The sequence below is a fragment of the Nelumbo nucifera genome, chromosome 4, assembly GCF_055504915.1.
Source record: "Nelumbo nucifera cultivar China Antique chromosome 4, China Antique-T2T, whole genome shotgun sequence".
Lineage (NCBI taxonomy): Eukaryota > Viridiplantae > Streptophyta > Magnoliopsida > Proteales > Nelumbonaceae > Nelumbo > Nelumbo nucifera.
The window spans coordinates 17,933,197-17,955,401 of NC_142652.1; the positions used below are offsets into that span (position 1 = coordinate 17,933,197).

The 22,205-nt window shown below is 36.2% G+C and overlaps 1 protein-coding gene and 1 long non-coding RNA gene across 6 annotated transcripts in view; both read right to left on the bottom strand.

Annotated features, from left to right (window-relative positions):
• Positions 1 to 10,159: 10,159 nt before the first annotated feature.
• Positions 10,160 to 17,360, bottom strand: LOC104598086 (uncharacterized). 3 transcript variants are annotated; one of them, XR_016085325.1, is made up of 4 exons: positions 16,850 to 17,356; positions 11,232 to 15,635; positions 10,466 to 10,533; positions 10,162 to 10,387 (listed from the first exon to the last, which is right to left on the bottom strand). It is a non-coding gene; the product is annotated as an uncharacterized LOC104598086 (long non-coding RNA). The 3 variants fall into 3 exon arrangements; XR_016085326.1 differs by having other exon boundaries at positions 10,177 to 10,387; positions 13,676 to 15,635; positions 16,850 to 17,323; XR_016085324.1 differs by having other exon boundaries at positions 10,160 to 10,387; positions 10,466 to 15,635; positions 16,850 to 17,360.
• A 2,483-nt stretch (positions 17,361 to 19,843) lies between these two features.
• LOC104598085 (anaphase-promoting complex subunit 2-like) overlaps positions 19,844 to 22,205 on the bottom strand; it is a 49,252-nt gene continuing 46,890 nt past the window's right edge. For all 3 annotated transcript variants that reach the window (XM_088904340.1, XM_010259985.3, XM_088904341.1), the window contains 6 exons: positions 21,648 to 21,767; positions 21,369 to 21,457; positions 21,214 to 21,295; positions 20,944 to 21,132; positions 20,110 to 20,178; positions 19,844 to 20,021 (listed from right to left, as the gene is read on the bottom strand). In XM_088904340.1, coding sequence (XP_088760466.1) covers positions 19,899 to 20,021; positions 20,110 to 20,178; positions 20,944 to 21,132; positions 21,214 to 21,295; positions 21,369 to 21,457; positions 21,648 to 21,767 — 672 coding nt within the window. In that variant the 3' untranslated portion in view covers positions 19,844 to 19,898. The remainder of the gene's footprint in view (positions 20,022 to 20,109; positions 20,179 to 20,943; positions 21,133 to 21,213; positions 21,296 to 21,368; positions 21,458 to 21,647; positions 21,768 to 22,205) is intronic.

Below are 22,205 nucleotides of genomic sequence, written 5' to 3' on the forward strand. Positions count from 1 at the left end.
GGCGATGAAAACTTTTTATATTGTTTAACCTTTTGGTATCTGATATTATATAACACATTTTAAAGGGAGGCTCATGGGGTGGGAATTACCACATAGAGGCTCATGGGGTACACGTGAGGTCTATTGAACTTACCACATAGAGACAGCAAATACCACAGCCCACAGGGTTGATCCCACTCCTTAACCATCCGAACTTAATGGGTCATTGGCAAGAATTCAAATAAGGTCAAATGAAGCCAGACATGTTCATGGGTTAAGGTCGGGTTGCCAAATTTTGAATGGATTTAACCCGAAGCAGTGTAAGAATTCCATGAGCCCAGCTCGTGAATATGTCTAAATGGAACTCATTCGGGTGGTAATCATGGTAAAAGTAGGGATCCCTTTGTAGTTTGGAAGGGTTGAGATCCCAAATGACAATCAAGTCATTTTACGATAAAAAGGAGGGATAAGTAACTCAACTAACATATATAAATATTTATCACTTAAATAGGTTGGTTTACTTGTTTATACTAATAATTGTGCACTTACTTTGTATGTGACAATTTTATTCTTATTTATCTCACATGTTTTGTTTAATATGGCAAATGTACAATATTAAAGATGTGTCCAAATGTATTCTACATTTTTTTTTGTATTTTTTTATACCTTTGTTTGTTTTCATTCTTTTTAATTTTTATTATTATTTAATTATTGACATCAAGGGTTTACACATTTATTGTTGACTTTCTATCAAATAGGAAAACAACTCCATTTTGGGTTGATTTTAAATTTGTTTTTTATTTTTATGGTCAATAAAACAATTATTCTTTGGCACACTTATTTTTTAATATGATCAATTAATATAAGAGTTAATGAAAAATGGGAGTTAATTCCCTAAATATAAGACTTAATGATAGGGAATTAAATGAGGAGAAATGTAGTAGCTCAAATTACATTTTATGCCCTCATAATTGAAGAGATTAAATTCAAAAATGAGGGTATTCCAGTCAAGAATAAGATTCAATGAATGTTATTGGGAGTGATTACGTACCTTAAATATAAGATTTAATGAGGATGATTTGAATGAGAAAAGAAATGGTTACTCAAATTACATTTCTGTCCTTTACAATGAGAGATGGACCAAATTAAAAAATTGGGATATTTTAATCAAACAAAAAATGTACATTCTCATTCACACTTGTATGTATGTATATATATATAGACACACACACACACAAGTACCTTTTGTCTATTTGAAATGAAAGAGCAATGACAAAAACCATATCCAAGAATCTTTGGCTTATGACTCAACAATAGCAAAAGCAATCGGGAATATACAGTTATTCCCATCCAATGCAACTACAAATAATACATGGCCACAATTTGGTTGCTTCAAACGGCAGCCATCTAGACCAATAAATGGGCGACAACCCTCTATGAAACTGACCTTCATGGCATTGAAACACACAAAAAATCATTGAAACTGTCCCGAGGAATCTTCCTTGTAACTTATCTTCACCACACTCACTAGATTTGAATTCAATAATACATGACAGTAATCAGGTAACTTTAGGTACTACTCACTCTGGATCCCAAGAATACCACTGATTACCTTTTTCTTTGCTCTGTATGCAGCTGACTTACTAATATCAACCCTAAACTCTTTGTAAGTGCTTTCAGACTTAGGTTATCTATGAACTTGTTCTTGTACCTTTTTTGCAAGCCATGTACTATTTGGCTTGCCATCCTTCGAAGCCCTTGCACATTCACACCTGTCTACAAAAGTTTTGATCTAGAGTGCCTCCCTATCCTGCATCCAAGAGGCATATATATGCCAACCACACATTTGCTTACAGACAGCGGTAACCTTTTCATTGTTGTTATTGACATAATCAAACTCTATGCCATTGACAAGTGCAAATGTCACCTGAGCCTCCCTAAATGTTAATGGATTTGGGAAGGTCATAATGAGCATGTTGTGTATCATTAGGATGGACAGGGTTTGAGGTTTGCCCATCACAACAATCATGTGCTACTGCACTTTTTTCCTCATCTAATGATGTACATTGGTCGTCTTCTTCAAGATTATCACCACTCATTTAAATAATCAACATCGCCATTATCACCATCAAAACTCCCATAATCATCATCAAACCAATCAACATTAGTGCCAACATGGGGCTTATCCTCACCATCCACCCCATGTGGGACAGGGCCAGCATTGTCAACATCATGAACCACATACATGTTTATGTGAGGCTTGCCTTCATGTGTTGAACACATACTTAACACATCCCTATCATTTTTCATAGGTACCAACCCATCCCTCAAGTCAAATCCTGGATTCCTGTAAAACAGCTTCCACTTATCAAAACACTCTAGCTCCTTCAACATTGTATTTATCTCAATAAACGACAACAAAGCCACGTTATTACTAACTGTCACAGCACCACCACAATAAATTAATGTTGGCAATTCAACAAATGTGACCCATGGTGGATGAAAATGGTAAACATCTGCAAGAAAATCTAGTAGGATTGGAAGATATATAGTTATCAACAGTATAATCAATTCATTTACCAAGTGTACCATAAAAAAAAACATAAAATAATATGTCCCCCCTTTTTTATACCCCACTAGCGTAACATAAAAAAGGGCAGATGTTCCCCTCTCCTACCCCTAACACTGACAATGGTAAGTCAAATACCCAAATCAATTCTCAGGCGGAGGACAAGATAGGGGACCATCACATGCAATTTTGGTTATCTAAAGCACTGAATATATATATATATATATATAAAGAAGCCATATACATTTGCATGCATTCGTCTCATGTGTACATGTGAAACATGTGAAACTCAGAAGCTAATAAAGGATTATGGGTTAAACAAAAAACATTTGAAACTCATAAACTAACAAAACATGTGAAACTCAGGAAAAGTAGGGTTTTTCGAAAAACAATTAGGAAACATTATGGGTTAAACAAAAGACATTCGAAACTCGTAAACTGACAACATGTTAACCTCAGGAAAAGTAGGGTTTTTCGAAAAACAATTAGGAAACATTTTGGGTTAAAGAAAAGATTCAATATGAGAAATTAACAAAAAAGGGAAAATGTTGACTCCTTTGTTTACCCTTCTTCTCCGGCGACGACAATATCTGTTCGTCCTCTCTAGCGATGACAATATTCTTTTGTCTTCTCCAACGATGATGGTGGTATGAAAACTTCTCTTCTCCGCTAAAGAGTGTGTGGACGGAATGAAAACACTGGTTTGCAAGGGTTTTGTTCGTTAGCGGCGACTAGGAACACTGACAAAGTCGTTTTTGGCAACGATTTTACGAGCGAACAAGCGGGCGGCGAATGCTACAACTTCGAACATTGACTGTGTTAAACAGTGTTTGGTTTAAGCGAATAAGGGTTTACACACATGGGCAGTTTTGTCATTTTGAAAAAATGACACCCTCTATTCTTCACACCGCAAGGGGGATTTTTGTCATTGCACACTTTTTGAATGTTTGGCTGTTACAGTGGCACATTTGAAAGTTCGGGTACTAACTTGACATAATTTCATGATACTAAAGTGAAATTTACCCTATATTCAATGACAATGCTTATTTATTTATTTTTTTTTTCCATTCTTTAATTTTGTTTCTTTCCTTTCTTTGAAGTGAAAAGCACAAACTCAAAATCTCGGTTCTGGTACTTTATTATCCACGATGGATTCGACACACTAAGCAAGTACAAACTCTAGGAAGAAAAGTAGCTATTTCAGATAATCAATGTGCAACTTTATTGGCACCTAAAAAACCATTAACCAATCGACCAAGTATTTATCCAAAAATGATAACAAAGCAATTCGTATTTATCCTAATTCATGCCAAATTTTCATTAGTTAAAGCTTTCTAGACACCATGCTTTGCTTTGCATGCGTGTATTATATTAAATTGCCTTCGCATGTGTGTGTACATTAAAATACAAACATATAGTATTTTCAACTTAATGATTTGGCCACAATATTGTGAAACCAAATGATTAAACCATAGGCCTTTTTTTATAGAAAACCATTGACCTATTTCACCTGTTCATGAATAGAGTATTGATTGTTGTATTAATTTTAATTCTATTTTTTATAATTAATAATTAGTAAAAATACATGTGTGAGTATTAACCATATATATATATTTGGATTTAATTTTTATGATCTGCATCAAAACCAAAACAAATATTTTCTTAGATAGATAGCATTATGAACTTACCTATTGATATGAAAAATTCATTCAACCTTTGGATTGGGTTTTAAAACAGTAAAACACTACACTTATACATGCGGTGAATTTGATTGAATCAATGTCAATTTATTATATATATAGTTCGATTTGATTAACAAGGTGTTTCCATGGTGCATTGTGCATGAGGTATGGTGTGTTTAGATACTTGAGCTAAAGACTGTAATTGGACCGGCTTAGGATCGGACCTCATTCAATCCAAAATCAATTTGGATGGATTAGATGGACCAACAAGACATATTGGATTGGACCAATCTGGTCCAAAATATTTATTAGATTGGATTGGACATGGTCCATCCATAATAAATTTATATTGGATTGGGTCGGATTAAGACAATATCTGATCCATTAATATAAGATAAGAATTTAGGTGTCAATGGACCAGGTTTGGGTCGAAACCAATCTAAATCAAAACAAATTTGAACAGATTGGATGGTCCATACATTGAATTGGACTGGTCTAAAATGATCCAACATATTCATTGGACCTAGTCCATTTATAATGGATTCACATTGGACTGGATCGGATTGGACCAAATCCAGTCCAATTGACACCTCTGCTTGAGCTCTATTCTTATATAATTGAAGAAACCGCATGGTTTAAACCACATTTGGGGATATATTATCAACAAAGTTTAAAAGAAATTATTGTAGTCATTTATTACATCATATATAATAATTATTCAATTTACCGTGGTGTGGATTAAAGTAGAAGATTTTATGATACAAATTATAATTATAAATGGTTTCAAAACACACCCATCTCTAAAAGAGTACCTACTCTAATGGTGTTGTATTCCATGAGCAAGTGATCCATAGAAAGTAAATATTCCAATCCCCCTATTGGATTCGGATTCAAATACCATCAAACAATACATCTACGGGCATGGTCTCCAGCGTTTTTGTTTTTTATATTTTGAGAAATTTTCTTAAACTACCTTTATGGTTTAGCTAATTGACTAACTCACTCTTACTGTTTACAAATTGTCTTAAAGTACCCATATCATTTTTGGTAATTGTCTAAAATCTCCCCTACCATTAATTCTCCGTCATAAACCGTTCACATGTGACATCACATGATTGATATATTTTTCAAAAATCTCTAAAATACCTTTGTCGTAGAGAACTTCAGGCACTAAAACCATGAGCGGGAACTTTGTTACAGAGTTTCAAAGCAAAGCACAACAGAACCAAAGACAACCTTTTTTTTTTCGAACCAAGGGACAAACAAGCGTTTGGGTTTTTTCTTTCTCCCTCTATTTTTTTCTTATTTATTCTTGTTTACGTCTCTAACAATGATGGCCTCTCATCTATACAATTTGCAATTACATATAGTGCCATTGCTTCTTTAAAATGGTGACTACTATTATTAAGCAATTAACAAATTAAAACTAAAATAAATAAATAAATCAATAGTTTATCTACTACCAAATTGTGGGAGAAAGAAACATGAAAAAAATAACTATGCTGTTTTGATATGATATTAAGAGGCATAGTCACCTTATTTATAACGCCATTGACTTCGAAATTAGAACTATTATTGGTGTTGGTATAGCTGTAGAAGGTTTCTTGAGATAAATTGTTGTGCGGATACAAATTGTGGAGACATAACCTTTAGAACTTAATTAGGTTGATCAAGAAGAAATGAGAGAGAGAGAGAGAGAGAAAGAGAGATTATTCAATTCAATTGTGGAGACATAACCTTTGAGTTTACTCAATTTATGTAATTTGATAAATAAATTCATCAATGGAATAGCTTGCACATCTTCATTCCAACAATCCCTAATTACATTGTGAAAAGTATGATGAGATAGCCGCATCTACTGAAATCTGAATGGCTTAGGACCCGTCTGTCTTTCCTCCTCAGCAGAGAAAACCAAGGGATAGTGATCCAAATAGGTATGATTAAAATGGCTTACTAGTTTCAAAGGAAAAGATTGAGCCCATCTAGAGTTTACCAAAACTCGATCAAGTCGATCCCAAATAAAGTCCAAACCTTCCCTATTATTGCACCAGGTGAATATGCTTCTAGAGTAACCTAAGTCCACCAAACCCACTGCATTATTCATATCTACAAAATCCTCCATTGCAGAGACATCTGGACTTCTCCCTCCTACCTTTTCCTCTCTATACAAAACCACATTAAAATCACCAGCTACCAGCCAAGGTTCTGAGATCCAAGAAGCTAAATTCTGAATTTTGTCCTAGGGAAAAAGTTCTTTCCAATTGGACACATTTGGCATAAACCACAGAAAGAATAAAAGCCCCATCGGTAGAAGTAGTCATTCTCATAGTTAAAATATGATGGCACTCCTCTATCAACTATACAGAGAAAAAACTATTCCAAAACAAAACAAGTTTGCTACTAATATAAACAAGGAAACCAGTCATATTAAGTCTCCTAATAATCAAGGAGAGTCTATCATCCCCAATCATGGGTTCAGGCACAGCCACCACACCTAATTTATGTAACCTGCAAAGTTTTTTTAAGCAAGTAATAGAGGGATCATTCGCAATCCCTCGGATATTCTAGAAAAACCATTCATTGAGAACAACTAGAAGTAGGCTTACCTTGGCATGTCTACGATCTAATTACTGGCCTATTCTCACTCTACACATATTTCTTCCGAGGCCTTTTCTTGCGAACCACCTGTGTCCAATTCGCCTCCACATCTAAACCAGCTTCATCCTCAGAAAGAGCACAAGGACCTTCAATTCTTTCAATAATTTTGTCTAGCAACTCAATTTCAGATTTGTTGGCATTGTGTGTCCCCAGCGATTAAATCTTCCATCCAATTCCAATTTGGAATTTCTCAGATCTTCCAAACTCCAGAGACTATCTAGCTTTCTAGAAGAGAGTGGACTAGTAGTCTCCAACAGGTATGGTCGAACAAGCTTCACACCAATATCATCTTTGGAGGCAAAGGATTTTTGCACCCCATCAGTAGGGATCTCTGCCGTCTCAGTAACTGCAGGTCGTGGAACCTATACCTCCTCCGTATTTGGGGTTTTTGTCAATTCCCTCTCTGTGGTAACTACAGGAGCTTTTCGCACTTCCTGGTAGATTTGCTTCACAATCTATTTTCTTCTGGGAGCTGGTGCTTGTTCCACTAGCTTTGAAACTAAAGTAGCATTGGTAATTAAATAAATACCATATACTTAAAAAATAACATAATTTGCCCAGGTGGCAAAAACTACCTCTTTCTTTTGCTATTGGGATAATATACTCCCATGGCTGGACATGAACTATTTGTTTCTCTCTTAAATTGCTTTAATATGTTTAGTTAGCTTATAAAAAAAAAATCAATTCAATGAATATTTTGGATCATTTTGGACCATTTCAATTCAATGTTTGGACTGTCCAATCTGTTCATTTTTTTTTTTTAATTTAGATTGGTTCCAACCCGAACTTGGTCCATTGACACCTATATTCTTATCTTCTATCAATGGACCAGATATTGGCTCAATTCAATCCAATTCAATATAAATTCATTATGGATGGACCAGGTCAACTATTGTTAGTGGAGGTGTGAATGTGATATTCACATCCTTCAAATCCGTGATCAACAAGTCCTCCAAAAACTAATATGACTTTATTCTGTTTTTTTTTTTTTTTTGATAAAGGGGAATGAATGAGAATCACCAACAAGAGATTGTGCTTGCTTGCTTGTTTTGGCTGTGTATATTTGTAGACATTGTACTGTTGAACTCTTTCACAGCTGAGGCTGACTGGAATATTTTTCGTCTTTTTCTAATATCCTAGGTTATAATTTTTTAAGGGAAAATTTATGATGTCAGAAACACATGATAATGAAACGGCTTTGACCAATCATAACTGTTTGGGTTGTGCCTTAGCTAGTTAAAGTTTCCATGTGAATGCCTCAATGGTGAAAGACTCTGGTCCTACGTCAGAAGATAAGGACCAATGCCACGTCAGTGGATAAGGACAAGTGCCATCTCCCACGGATAGACACTTGGCCTTTAAAAGACCTCAGTGGGCGACCTCTTCCCTAGAACCCCATGAGGAGCGTGTCCAAGTGAAGCACGACACTTAGGTATTTAAAGATATATGTTTGAGTATCTCTTAGCTCCTTTACTCTCTATCTCTCATATCTCTTCATCGGATCGGACTAGCTCGGCTTGACCGAATTCACCCTCTATTACTGACTTGAGTGTTGGATTGCCATCCTCGGAGACATCTGGCTCGACTACACCTCAGATTGGACTAATCAATATCCCCCATGAATTTGATGAAAACCCACCTGATTGATTACTACTTTTATGATGTTGGTTGATTGGTTGTAAGTTTTTTTTTTTTTTTTTTGGTATCATGTCATTTTGACATCATAATCAATATTCCCCATGATTTTGCATCACAAAAACTGGTGCAAAATTTACACCATCTTCCTCCTACCACAATTTTCTCTATCATATAAAGTGAGGACCACATCATCTTTGCTTCCTACCTCACTCCCAAACAAATAAAAGTAACCCTCCTACTTTCACTCTCTTGCATAAGGTGGGGTCACACCATTTTACTTCCTATATTTATTTTTGACAAATACAAGACAATGTCAAATCTGAAGCAAAAGTGGACCAGAATTTACACTCAGCCTATTTGCCATTTACAAACAATACAAATGCAACAAACACAGCCTAAGGCTTTGTTTTGGAAGAATGCAAACACAAAAATATTTAGCTGTGATGAGTACAAACAGAAATTCCAAGATTGAAACACTTTTTTATACTGACCAACTTTGAGTGCAAAAATTTGGATCTATTTTTTCCATGCAAACTTTGCTCTTGTTTTGAATGTAAAAAAGTCTTAGGACTCGTGATTATTTAATTTTTAATAGGGTAAAATACATAAACCTCCCCTGACATTTCTGAAATGTACTTAAACCCCCCCCCCCCCTCACCTCTAAAAGTTGCAAAGACCTCCCCTCACTTTTGGTGTAAAAGTTGCTTACTGACCCCTTCTGTTAGTTGCACATTAAAAACTTAACATAAATAGATATTTATTTCTCAAAATTTTTTAAAATATCCATTAATCATGTTTGGGTAAAATACTTAAACCTCTCTTGACGTTTCTGATAAGTACTTAAACCTCCCCTCACCTTTAAACGTTGCAAAGACCTCCCTTGACATTTTTGAGAAGTACTTTAAACTCCCCTCACCTTTAAACGTTGCAAAGTCCTCCCTTGACCTTTGGTGCAAAATCTACTTATTGACCCTTCTATTAGTTGTTCATTAGATTTGTTCTGATGAGGAAATTTAGAATATTGCTCACCACCTGTTTGATTTTTGGTTTAAGAAATAGTTAGATATTGTTAAATTACCATCACTTGTTATAATGGGTTAGGTAATGCCGATTATGTATTAGACAATATGGTTTTCAAAAGATAGAGCAGTTGCAAAGGGTAAAATAAAATCAACAAGATTAATGGCACTAATTGTCCTTGTATTTGTGGTTATGCCATTGCTCATGAGGCCAACATAAAAGTCGGCTTATTGTTTGTGTCTCAATATAGTAGTGGGAACCTCAAACATTTGCCATATTCATTATATACACATAGTGTTTGTATTAAATTAGTGAAGTTATATATTGATTAACCTCATCTCATTTTTTACAAAACCATAGTCATGGAGATGTGTTGGTTATCCATATTTAAGCAAAACGATGCGTAATTGTGCCAAGTGCATTTGTTTTTAAAAATCAAATGCCTTGGAATTTGATAAAAGTATCAACAACTGCTTAAATGAACCGATAAAAATAACAATGGGGGAATTAATAAATTCTAGCTAAACGAGATAGGGACTAACACCATCGTTCAAAATGAGAAACATAGATAATGAACTTAAAAACGCATTTAAGTCATTGAGTTAGTGATGATACTAACTTCCTTCCATCCCATCATTGTTCTTGGTACTAAATGAGAAACATAAGTTGTTAATCAAATTGTGGTGAGTCTACAAATCAAATCATATTCAGTTCAAATTTTCAAGTAGCAAAATACTAAATGAACAAAAGGATGCATTATGTTGTTCCTATCCTTGCAAGTATGATTGTGATCCCGGCTGAGAGAGTAATTCAAATTTAGAATACTTTGTTCCCGCAAGACCTGCAATTTGACAACAATGCATTTAACATATGTTTGTTTTATATATATAATGTGGGTTAAGAATGAGTTGTGTGTTACCCGTATGCTATTGTGCTGAATTGTAACATGCAAGGGGATGCTCCATTTGCTCCACCACCCACGTGCTCCTAATTTTGTTAAGAAATACAATACATATTAGGTTTCTCTGATATGTTTATAGTCATGCTATTTAACTATTAAGGAATGTATGTACCTACCTGTCTTGGCTGTCTTGATGATGTATCTAAACTAGACACCTTAGACCTTTTCTTACTTATCGGATTTGGAGCTTTGCAAGTCCTACTATTGTGACCCATTTAGTGCATCTTACATGTTTAGGTGACCCGGTTGCTCTACGGAGACTTAATGGGATTTGACTACGAGTTGATGTTCCTTCATCTGGTGCTTTACGCCTACACACTCTTGGTCTACCACGTTGTCTTCTTAGTGGGGGTGCATGTATAGTAAGTATCCCATGTGCTAAGAGGCCAAATTTTCTCATCTGAAATAGGATGAACCTTTGGAGTGTGAGCCTCTAAACATTTTGTTTGAGTCTCAACACACATTGAAGTATTCTTCTATGCTCTCTCTCTCTCTCCTATGAATAGTTACGGCCACTGCATGTCGACAAGGGATTCCACTAATATCCCAGAATCGACATGTACATGTAGAGTCTTGTAACTTCACACTATTCCAAATCCCATTACATTGCACTTCATATTCAGTTTCTATAGCTCTCAACACTTGACAATTCCCATATACAAAAAACAAAAATAATGTTTAATTGAATTTTGCAAGAATAAAAATGTAATTGTTAGAATAATACCTTGCAAAATGTCTTTGCTTGGAAACCCACTTTGCAATCTTTGGAAGAACATTGTTGTCATTTGAAACCTTTTCATATCTGCCCATTGCCTTGACCACCCAATTTCTCCTTATGCACTCAAAAAGAGACACTATGGGCTTGTACCTAGCTTCCATTATTCACTTGTTGAAGGATTCAGACATATTGTTAGTTAAGTCATCACTCTTTGCACTAGTGCTAAAAGCATGCCTACTCCAACATTTTGGAGGTACGTCCTCCACCCACTCTCAAGCTGGTTGACTACAACTTTTCAACTTCAACATTGCCTCATTAAAGTCTTTAACTGTATAAGCCCTTGCTGCATCCCTTAGTGCCATACCCTTGTGCGCTAACTTGAAATTGGCATACAAATGCCTTACACAAAACCGCTGCTCTGCACTAGGCATAATGTCATGGACAGCATCAAGCAAACCCTATGACATTATATATATATATATATATATATATATATATATATATATATATTGTAAAAGTAATTTGTACTTATAATAAAAAGAATGCACGTAAAAGGAAAATGCTTTACCTTCTGTCGATCAGAGATGAAAGTCTAACCTACCCCATCATCTATGTCCATGGCATCCCTAAATTGAATTAAAAACCAAGTCCAACTTGGTTTTGCTTCTACTTCCACCACAACAAGACCAATTGGGAAAATGCTATTATTTGCATCCAAACATACTGCTGTCAACATGACCCCACCATATGGGCCCTTTAGATGACATCCATCCAAACCAACAACTTTTCTACATCCATCCATCGCCCCTCTACGCATTAGCAGCAAAACAGAGAAATACTCTCTTGAAAATAGCTTGTGAATTATTGATAACTCTGTCTACATGCAACCTTGCCACACTTCCAGGGTTTGTTTGTAATATTGCTTGACAATACCGAGGCAACTTACTGAATGACAACCTTCAACCTTTTTCATTGCCTTCCTAATTGCTCTAAACACTTTTGCCTTTGAAATTTCAATGTCATATGTACTTTTCAATTCAGACATAATTGACTACAATTTCCATGTTGGGACATTACGTAGTTTGTCCCCTATTTTTTATGCCAACCATGTATTTGTTGTCAGCTTATTTCGGAAAACACGGGGGCAATTGCGCAATGTCTTTATGCAGTAAGTGCCCTCTTGGAGCGGAGAAGCATGTATGCGCCACTTACACTCATTATTTGCACAACAAGCAGTTACTCGAGATTTTTCATTCTTAATACAAACAATTTGAAAACCTTTAATGATTGAATGCTCTGGAAGAGCATCTCTGAATTCTTTAACTGTTGGAAAGACCATACTGACTTCTAGCTCTGGATCCTCTATGTTAAACACAATTTCTGGCCTTCTGTATCCTCATCATCTGAACCAACTAAACTTTCATATTCAGAAGTTGGCTCATAATCAGACAAATAATTGTTGGCACAGTCCCCACTTTCAATTCCCTCGTTCTCAAACTCAAGATCAAGGTCTTCACTGTCATTATCGTCTTCACCTTCCTCACTATCACTAATATCATAGTTGGGGTCAAAATTTTCTTCACTAAAGTCCTCTTCTGCTCCATCAACATTGTCAACAACCAACCCACCAACATTGCTGTCATCAAAACCACCTAGTCCTCCCCCAACATTAATGTCTCCCATGCTATTTAGTATCCTGTCTAACATACATAAATACATAAGATTTGTATAAGACAACAAAACAATTCTACTTCTCCCTTTGCTCCAAGGGCAACTACTGCGTATTGGATCTTATACTTATTTCACTAAAAAATATAGCAAGGTTTGACATTAGTTTTATAATCTACCATGCATTATGAGTTACTCTTAACTTGCAGGGTGTCTTTTCTTTGCTTATAAGGGGCTGTTTCAGTCTTTATGTTATGCCAATGGACCATGGTTAAGGACCATCATCAAACACCTATCAGTTGAGAGACCACTGGCATGCTAAATATATTAAAGTGTTCACAGTTGACACCAATAGAGAAACAATAGGGTAAGGGGCCTCTGTCTCCTACAGTATAAGTATCTTAATACTAAACGGCATTAAACAGAAGGAAAATTTTCTTTAACAGAGAAAAAGACTTCTGTACCATCAAACATTCTGCAACAAAAAATAAAAATAAAAAGGACTCATCATGTATGAGTAGACCCAGGTATTAAACAAACAGTGAAGTTGCCTATATAAATAACAAAACAAGGTATGATCTGTTCTAGACTCAAGTAGAATCTATATATACCTTTTACTCGCCCTGTTTGCTATATAAACAATAATAGATCAAGAAAAATCAATAATAGAAAAACGCAAAAAGCTTAGGTTAAACAATGTATTCAACGCATGAAAAAATGCTACCTCTAAAAACTTAAACAAAAAAAGATCAAAGTAAACTCAGAAAATTGTGTGAAATCACCTTCAACAAGTAGGTATTCTTTGTTTGAACACAGGGTTTTTGTAGGATCCTTGAGAATATTGAGTTGGGCGGCAGACCTGGAAAATAGGAACTAAGCGGGAATTATTTCAAGTGATGGCAGAATAATAAGCCTAGAGGGGTAATTTTGATAATATGAAACTTTAACTTTTCTGGTAAACACACAAGGGTAGTTTGGGAATTTTTCACTCAGGTCTTTGCAACTTTTAAAGGTGAGAGGAGGTATAAGTACATTTCAGAAATGCCAAGGGAGGAATAAGTATTTTACCCTTTTTAATATGAATGCATTTATATTAATGCCTACAAATATGCATTAAACTAGTTTTGAGAAGAATGCAAATACAAATATGCATTGAACTAGTTTTGAGAAGAATGCAAATACAAATATGCATGGTTCATGTAAATGACTGCATTTGTATTTGTACCGAACACATTTACATTTGTGCTCTTCCCAAATGGAGCCTTGGGTCTCCCCATAATTGACAACAAATAGTACAGGAGAATAGGAGATGTTCCCATGTGCGATTGTATGGTATATTATGCACAGCATTTTGTGGTCCGCAGATCAAGACTGGTTTGGAGACACCTGGGCCTGGGTGGTGACTGGGGAATGAATGCTTTACAGTTTACAATCACATTTGATGGGTAGGGGTGTCAATGGACTGATTTTGGATTGGACCCCATTCAAACCAACATCAATTTGGACGGACTGGATGAACCAACAAGGCATTGAATTGGACCAGTCCAGATTTAATGTCAAAAATATTTATTGAATCAAATTGGACCTGATTTATTCGTAATAAATTTATATTGGATTGAGTTGGATTGAGCCAATATTTAGTCCAAGGATAAAAGATAAGAATATAGGTGTGAATGAACCAACTTTAGGTTAGAACTAATCTAAATTAACACAAATTTGAATAGATTGGACAGTCCAGACATTAAATTAGACCGATCCAAAATGGTCTAAAATATTCATTGGATTGGATTGGACCAAATCCAGTCCAATTGACACCCCTAAAATTGAGTGAGTTCGATCAGGAAAACCTAATAAGCCCGTTCTGGCTTAGAGCCATGGGCTGAGACCATATGCATCCGTCATAATTAATTTTCTCTTACACGACTTTCTAGATGATATGTTTGCCCAACAAAATGAGTCCACGTATTTCCTAAACCTGCCATGTCATCCGTTCTTTCCACTTGGCAAAATATGTAAATCAAATATCAGGTAGAAGTGGTAATTTAATGAATGGATGAATATATCTAACTCTTTAACTCTTTAAGCAGAAGAGGCGTCGCAAGAACAAACACGGACAACGCTCATTGCATGATTGGTAAGTTCAAGTATCTTGACCCTGTGTTTAAGTCCGTCCAGTTCTCTTTCCAGGCACATCACCCTCTCCTTCATCATCAGGCTCTCTTCTTCCAGATGTGCAATTTGATCTCCTTGTTTTCTGATCCTTAGAGCTAGTAATTTTGGTAAAATGATCCTAGAGTTCTTCTGTGGCTGCCAATGCACCAGACCATCCATCATTCCCTCCTCTTCCTCTTCCTCTTCCACTCTCTGACAGCTCGATGAGACTGACTCGCCTGTTTCTTCGCTCCATTGGCACAACCCCAGAAGTCCTTTCATGGAGCCATAGCCGTTGAAAGAAGATAAATGGAACCCATCGGAATCGTTGTGAAGGGGAGAAGAAGAGGTGACAGGGTGGTGGTTTGTTTCCTTGGCTTTGATAATGTAGGACGTGGTGTTAAGTGGAGCGCTGGGGACATGGAGGAGGGCATACTGATACTGTGCTTTCTTCAACTTATTTGTCGTGGTGAAATGATGGGGAGCTCTCCTTGCCTGCCATCTTCTTGGCCATCTCTTTGGCCTGGGCTTCTTAACAAACCCTCTTGTCGCTTTTCTCATTTGTTGTAGTAGCTAGCTTTTATTTATTTCCTGAAACATGATAATTAAAACTGAATTAGAGATCTGAATTCTGAACAGGGTATACAATAAAACTACGTAATAGCTAGTCCGCCCCCCCCCCCCCCCCCCCCCCCCCTTTTCTTTTCATGTTGGGCTCCAAATTCACTGTTTAAGATGAATAACAAAACGGCAATACCGAATTCTTAGTAATAATAAATTCTTTAAATATCTTCCTACAAAACTTCCTCGGACCATAGAACTCTTTCTTTTTGGAGCTTGGGTTCGCGATTAATAAATGCAAGGGACAACTGTCAGTCATATGATCATGATGCAAATATTTCTTCATGGGATATATAGTAAATACAAATTAGGTTTTTTGTCAACGCAATTGATCTCCTTTGTTTCCAGACTTTGAAGAATCCCACGTTAACAAAATACGTGAAGGGGCAAGAATACGTAACTGGGTATACCGAAAATACGTGGAAATCAGGAACTGGGAACTCGGGGACCGGGGGAGTCGGGGGACTTTTTCTTTTCGTAAGAAACAAGTATTCGTTCTCTCATCTTGTAATGATTTGATTTTGAAATTTTGAATGAATAAATCATAAATGAGAGTACCTTCTTGATCAAAAGTTTCGCTGTTTCAGTTAATAAACGATTGAATTGGGCAAAGTTTTGAGATTTGTACTGTACCAACCGGAACTTCATTAAGACCTTCGATAATTATCATGATTAATAAGAAATAATAGGCAAGGACAAAAAAAAAAAAATCCCTTTTGGGGGGGGGTCTCAATTCTCAAGGTCTCTTGTATGGACAATTGATCCTCCTCCCCCCATCATCCTCTGCTACATGCAAAGTTAAAAGAAGCAAATACTATATGAAATTAATCTTAATCACGCTTTCTTCCTTTCTCTTATTGGGATGCAAAATTAATTTATTCTATCTTTTATGTGAAAGAATGAAAACTGCTCAAGAAAACGCGCTCTTCACGGTTGCAATGGCACTGCGTCTTCCCAAATTCGGCCATTCTCGGGCCCCTGTTAAAGCAGATCAATTTAACCCCCTCCAGGGCGGAAAAGTAAAGAGCAATAAAAAAAAAAAAAAGAAAATTAAGAGTAAGAGATTCTTATTGGGTTTTAGTTCAAAGAGATAGAGTGGATGGAAGTGTATTGTATTGAGTGAGGCATTCTAATCACAAGGAGGAAGGAATGTTAAACTAAACAATGAAATTATTATCCCTCACCTGAAACCTAATCGCCTAAATGCTTCGTCTTTATTGAATCTTTGCTTCAGGCCGGCTCAGTGATGAGATTGATTGCATGAATGAATGGAACATAAAAATAAATATAGACTTATAGACCCCCGAAATTAGAAAAGATGAAAAAGAAAACCGATGAAACCCCGTTCAAAACCTCCGAGTAAAGAAATCAGCAGCGGCTTCAGCCAAGCAAAACACGACTCTCCACAGCAGTGATAGCAGCGTCACCAAAGACGTTAGGGATGGCATGGAATTATTTTTATACACTCTCTCTGTCTGTCTCTCTAGAAAGAATTGTAATAGGTCTTCTCTCTCTTATCTATTTATTGTTTTGTTTTGTTATTTCTGAATTTTGATGGCATATGTATGGATTGTCTGTCAACTAGGAAGGGGATTTAGGGTAAAGATGAACGATAGAGGATGAAGAGACTATTGGACATACGTGGATGTAATCCACAACGCTTTTATCGCGTCAATAGGACACTCTCTCTCCGCAACCGATGGCGTTGGCGTGACAACTCCCATTGCAAGATCACGACACCCTAAGCCCTGACCGCACTCCAAAAGAATCGAGTCGAAGCAGTTCTGTCCGCACATGCGCTCCAACACTGTAGACCATATTCTCCACATCCACGTCCACGTCCACGTCCACTCGTTAAACGTACCGAGGGAATGAATTTTAACTCCGTATAGAATGACCTATAACTTGCCACCTGTCCCATATGCTTGAATCATCTGATCCACCATCAGTTGGGTCTTATCACGTAGATCTCGCGAAGAAAAAGTTATGTTCGGAAGATTAGATCATAACCGCCTGATCTTACAGGATCAGGGTGTAATGGAACGGTGAACAATTTTAAACAAGTGAAGCCCTGATAAACTCCAGATGATACAACAGTCTACCGACAATGATCATTCCTGAGATAACCAATGTCTTGGCTCGGACCCATTCATTTGTGGGTGTCAATTCTTCAAACCTAGGCCAAGTCACAGGAAGGTCCAGCTAACCTATAACCATTAGGCCCATATCTGCAAATCAAATTCAATTGTTGTAGCGTATGTAGTCTTTCCTGCGAACCAAACACGTTCATGCTTAAAACAAATGAATGACAGTCCAAATAAAAATTGCACTGGTGCAAATTGAGACGGAATGTGCTCACAAAAATAAATAAATAAACTTTCCCAATGCAGTGATACACTTCTAACATGATCTGTGTATACATCTCCCAATGAGACGGGGCTCACCATGTCTGCGGTGTGGACACAGATCATGATGGAACAGTTTTTATTGTGAGCAGATCCAAACTTGTGTAAATGCATGCAAGTGCAAATAAGTTGTGTAAATTCTAATTTATTTTTACTCCAGATTTGACTTTTGTCTTGCTCGTGAGAAAAGATGTGTTCCTCATAAGAAAGAAAATGGGATAGGAGGGATTATTGGTTTGGGGAGTGAGGTAAGAAGCAAGATCATGTGACCCCACTTTATATGAGAGAATTGTAGGAGGGATGTACAAATTTTGCATACAATGTTTAGGATGCAAAAAATGTGCATTGTTAGTGCAATGAGACCCAAAAAAAAAAAAGTACAAATTTTGCATCAGATTGGAATGCAAAAATAATAGTTACAAACAAATGGATACAAAATTGAACCAGGTGTAAAAATTGTATATGGTTCAGGTTTGCACCGCAAACGAACAGCCTAGGTGCAAAAACATAATATGAAAGCAAATACCAAATTTCAATACATAAAAGAATATGTATTTAGCTATTTCTAAGGTCTGAGGTTCTGGCTCCATATGTAATGTAAGAAATATGGAACTTCTCGCCCACTTTCGGTGGTGCTTTGCTTGATCGCAGCAAAACTAATAAATAAAGGTTAGGTAGCGGTGCGGTATTGTTCACTAAAAATTCTGGACTCTGACGTTGGAACAGGTGAGGTAGAGGTTGAACATCACAAGGCTTTTGATCCACACCAACTGCGAATTGAGACCCATCAAATGGTCAAGGGAGGGTTCTCAGGCTCGGTTACTAATTGTCTTGTATCTTCGTACAGACATAGCCATAGCCCAAGCCAAGAAGCTCAATCCAACTATCTACTGCATACACAGTGGACAACATGCGTGCAGCAATATTTTATATACCAAATTCTTGGACTTCCCCCTGCACCACCAGCGTTCCTGAAAATTTTGCACGCTTTCAAAAACACCATCAACGTTAGATACAATTTTAGTTGCTTTGAATTGATATTATCCTTCCGGGGACTTGGTTCACTCAAGCAATCATATTCCAACTTCCATCTAAAGCACATTACAGCACTGCAATATATGAACTCCTAATGTAAATATACAAGTACCAAGTACTACTGTACTGATGAATATTAATACAACAATGCCTTCAGTAAACAAGTCTCATAATCAAGATTACAATTACCAGAAGCATGATATATAGAAATTATCACAGGTTCCTCAAGTAAATGCACCACATCTGCCAATCTGCCATTGGGTAGTGGCCTTTATCTGCCATTGAGTTGCTGAAGATAAAACTGACTTAAATCAATCCTTAACTGGTATACGACTTCTCAGCAGTCCTAAGCAGCAGACTGGCCAACATGGTCCACAATCACATAATGAGAAGAGGGCAACCAAATTTTAGACTGGTGGTGAATGTAACATGATCTTCCAGCACAAACTACCCAACCTGAGTCCTCAATCTTTAATTCCTATTTCCCCCCTCAAGGCAGCTCAACTGTTTTTTCTCCATGCATAAAAAGTTACCAATCCAAGCATCAAATAATCAATTATTAGCTTCATGTAATCACAGAAAATTAAAAAAAAAAATTGTAGAAGCAATAGAGATACAACTAAACATAACAGAATTTTATGTTTTTGTTTCTGAATGTGTTACTGTAAGATTATACCACAAAGGAACAAATAGCATGTCTAAAAACAAATCTAATCTTAGAATGCAAGGGATACTTACCCAGATCATTTACTTAAATCTTTGAATTACATTAATGCAGTCCCTCGATCTTGTGCTACTTCTTCAGAAAGTACATACCATCTCTCAATTCAAGCTTCTCCTCTGACACAAGACCAGACAAGAAGCTTTGCAGCTGCTGCAGTGACTTGTCATAGGGAGGATCAGCTACACAGAACATCTGGATGAAATACCCTTATCAGACTCATTCATCTGGTTCTTGTTCACAAACACTGGATAACAATACTTTGATCAAGACCTTTAGTTACCTTGAGAGTATTATGAATTCGATCCAATGCCATGCTGCCAAAATTGGTAAGCATCCCCATGATAAATTTCTGCAAGAATAAATAAATTTATTAGATGAAACCATCTAATAAACACATATCTCTTTGGTTGGTCATTTCATAAACTTGTATTCATTAATTAAAGTATAAGTTTCTTAAGAATTCAACACTAACAATACATAAATTTCTTGCTTCTCAGTAAGAAAAACTTACTCAAGAAGCAATGAGTTATCCTTTAATGGCTGATATTGAGCTATTAGATGGCAGCATAAAATATGACCATATTATCCATAACGTTAATCTATAGACAACACAGAGAGGTTGTCCAAAAAATTATGGACAAGAAGAAAATAGGAAAGATTTTACATGTCTCTTTTATGAAGTCATGATTGTAATTTTTTTAAATGATCAGTCTTCTAAAAGGCAACAATCATCATATCTCCTATTTTAAACAACACACCAATCAACTTGTTTAATAAAAAGAAACAAACAGATGAGCCTTCTCTGATTTCTTATATATAAAAACCAAAACAAATTTAAAATCATATAAGCTCTTAATACTAAGATAAAGCTAAAATTATGGCAAAAAGATGGTTTTCTCAATAAAACAAGATGACAATGTTTCTGTGAATCAACAGATACCCTAGAACTGTAGTGCCATTTGTTTTTCAATTGTCCAAAGAAAATGGGGAGGGAAAGAAAAAAAGAAGAAAAATTTAAGACAAATGGAATTTAAGTTAGAATGGATATAAAAATTGAGCCCAAAACAATAGGCTGCACAAAAACTGTATATCATGAAAGGTGCAGATCATAAACCTCATATACAGTCATCTCTTTCAGTATTTGCTCCTCAACAGAGGCCACAGATCTGTCTCCCTCCTCATCACCTGCTAGAAGCTCCTCACAGGTCCCACTGTTAATGCCATTCTTGTTAGCATCAATCATGCCATCTACAAGGGTAAATGTATGGTCATCTGACCCTGCACCTGATTCTGCAATGATTCCCTGTGCAGCCCCCCAAATAAAGAACAGAAGAGAACAGTAAGCAACAATTATTTCTTGATTAAAAAGAACGACCAGACATACTTTGCTTATCCAGAAGTTTATCCTTCGATTTAGTATATCCACAGGTACCCCAATAGTGTCTGCAAGGTTCTTAGATGTCCAGCTGAACACACATGATATAAATATTATTAGAACATAACTTGAAAAATCATGGAAAAGCATCAATTCCAATATACCATGTTTGATCTTGAAATTGCATGATGATTGCAGCATGCACTGGAGCCACTGTGAACTGCACTGCTCGATCTTCAAATTGCAACTCCAACTGAAACAGAAGAATTGACACAAGTAAGCAGAATATTCATGGAGGAAAGAGAATAGAAAATTTCATATTTTGTTTTCTGTAATACAAGATAATCTCCCCAAGCTTCTATTTTCCAAGTTTCATCTCATAAATAATATCAATCTTGGAAATGGACAATAAGTTCTCTCTTCAAGTTTTGCAAATGGCTAACCTTAACTGTACCAAGATTTTTCTTCCACAGTAGCTTCCGAGGAGTCTTGATTTCATTAAACCTTTTCGCATAATCAGAAAGCAATTGATCCACAGTCTCAGGTATGTTAAGTGTTTCTTCCTGTCATTTCTCTGATGTCATTTAGTGCACCAAGGCCATTGAACTAATGGGGACAAAATTATTCCAATATCAAAGATATTAAAAGGAAATTGATAATTAAGAAAGACATGAACATGTACGTGTCAAGATACTGTCATTTCCACATAATTCAAAGAAAATTCAGCAGAAATATTGTGAAGAGATTCCACAACCGAAACTTTCTGATGCGATTCTGAAATTCAAATATATAACGAATTAAAAATAAATAAAAAGTGAATATGCTGTGGAAGAAAAAAGGTAAAGGGTAAGTATATACATATGCACATATGTACATTGACACATGTATGTATGTATGTATGCATGCATGCATGTATAAAAGCTTATTGTGTTCAAAAAGCACTGTACTGTATTGTTTCAAATAAAAATTTCTGCTGACAAAAATGCTTTGGAGCGCATGCG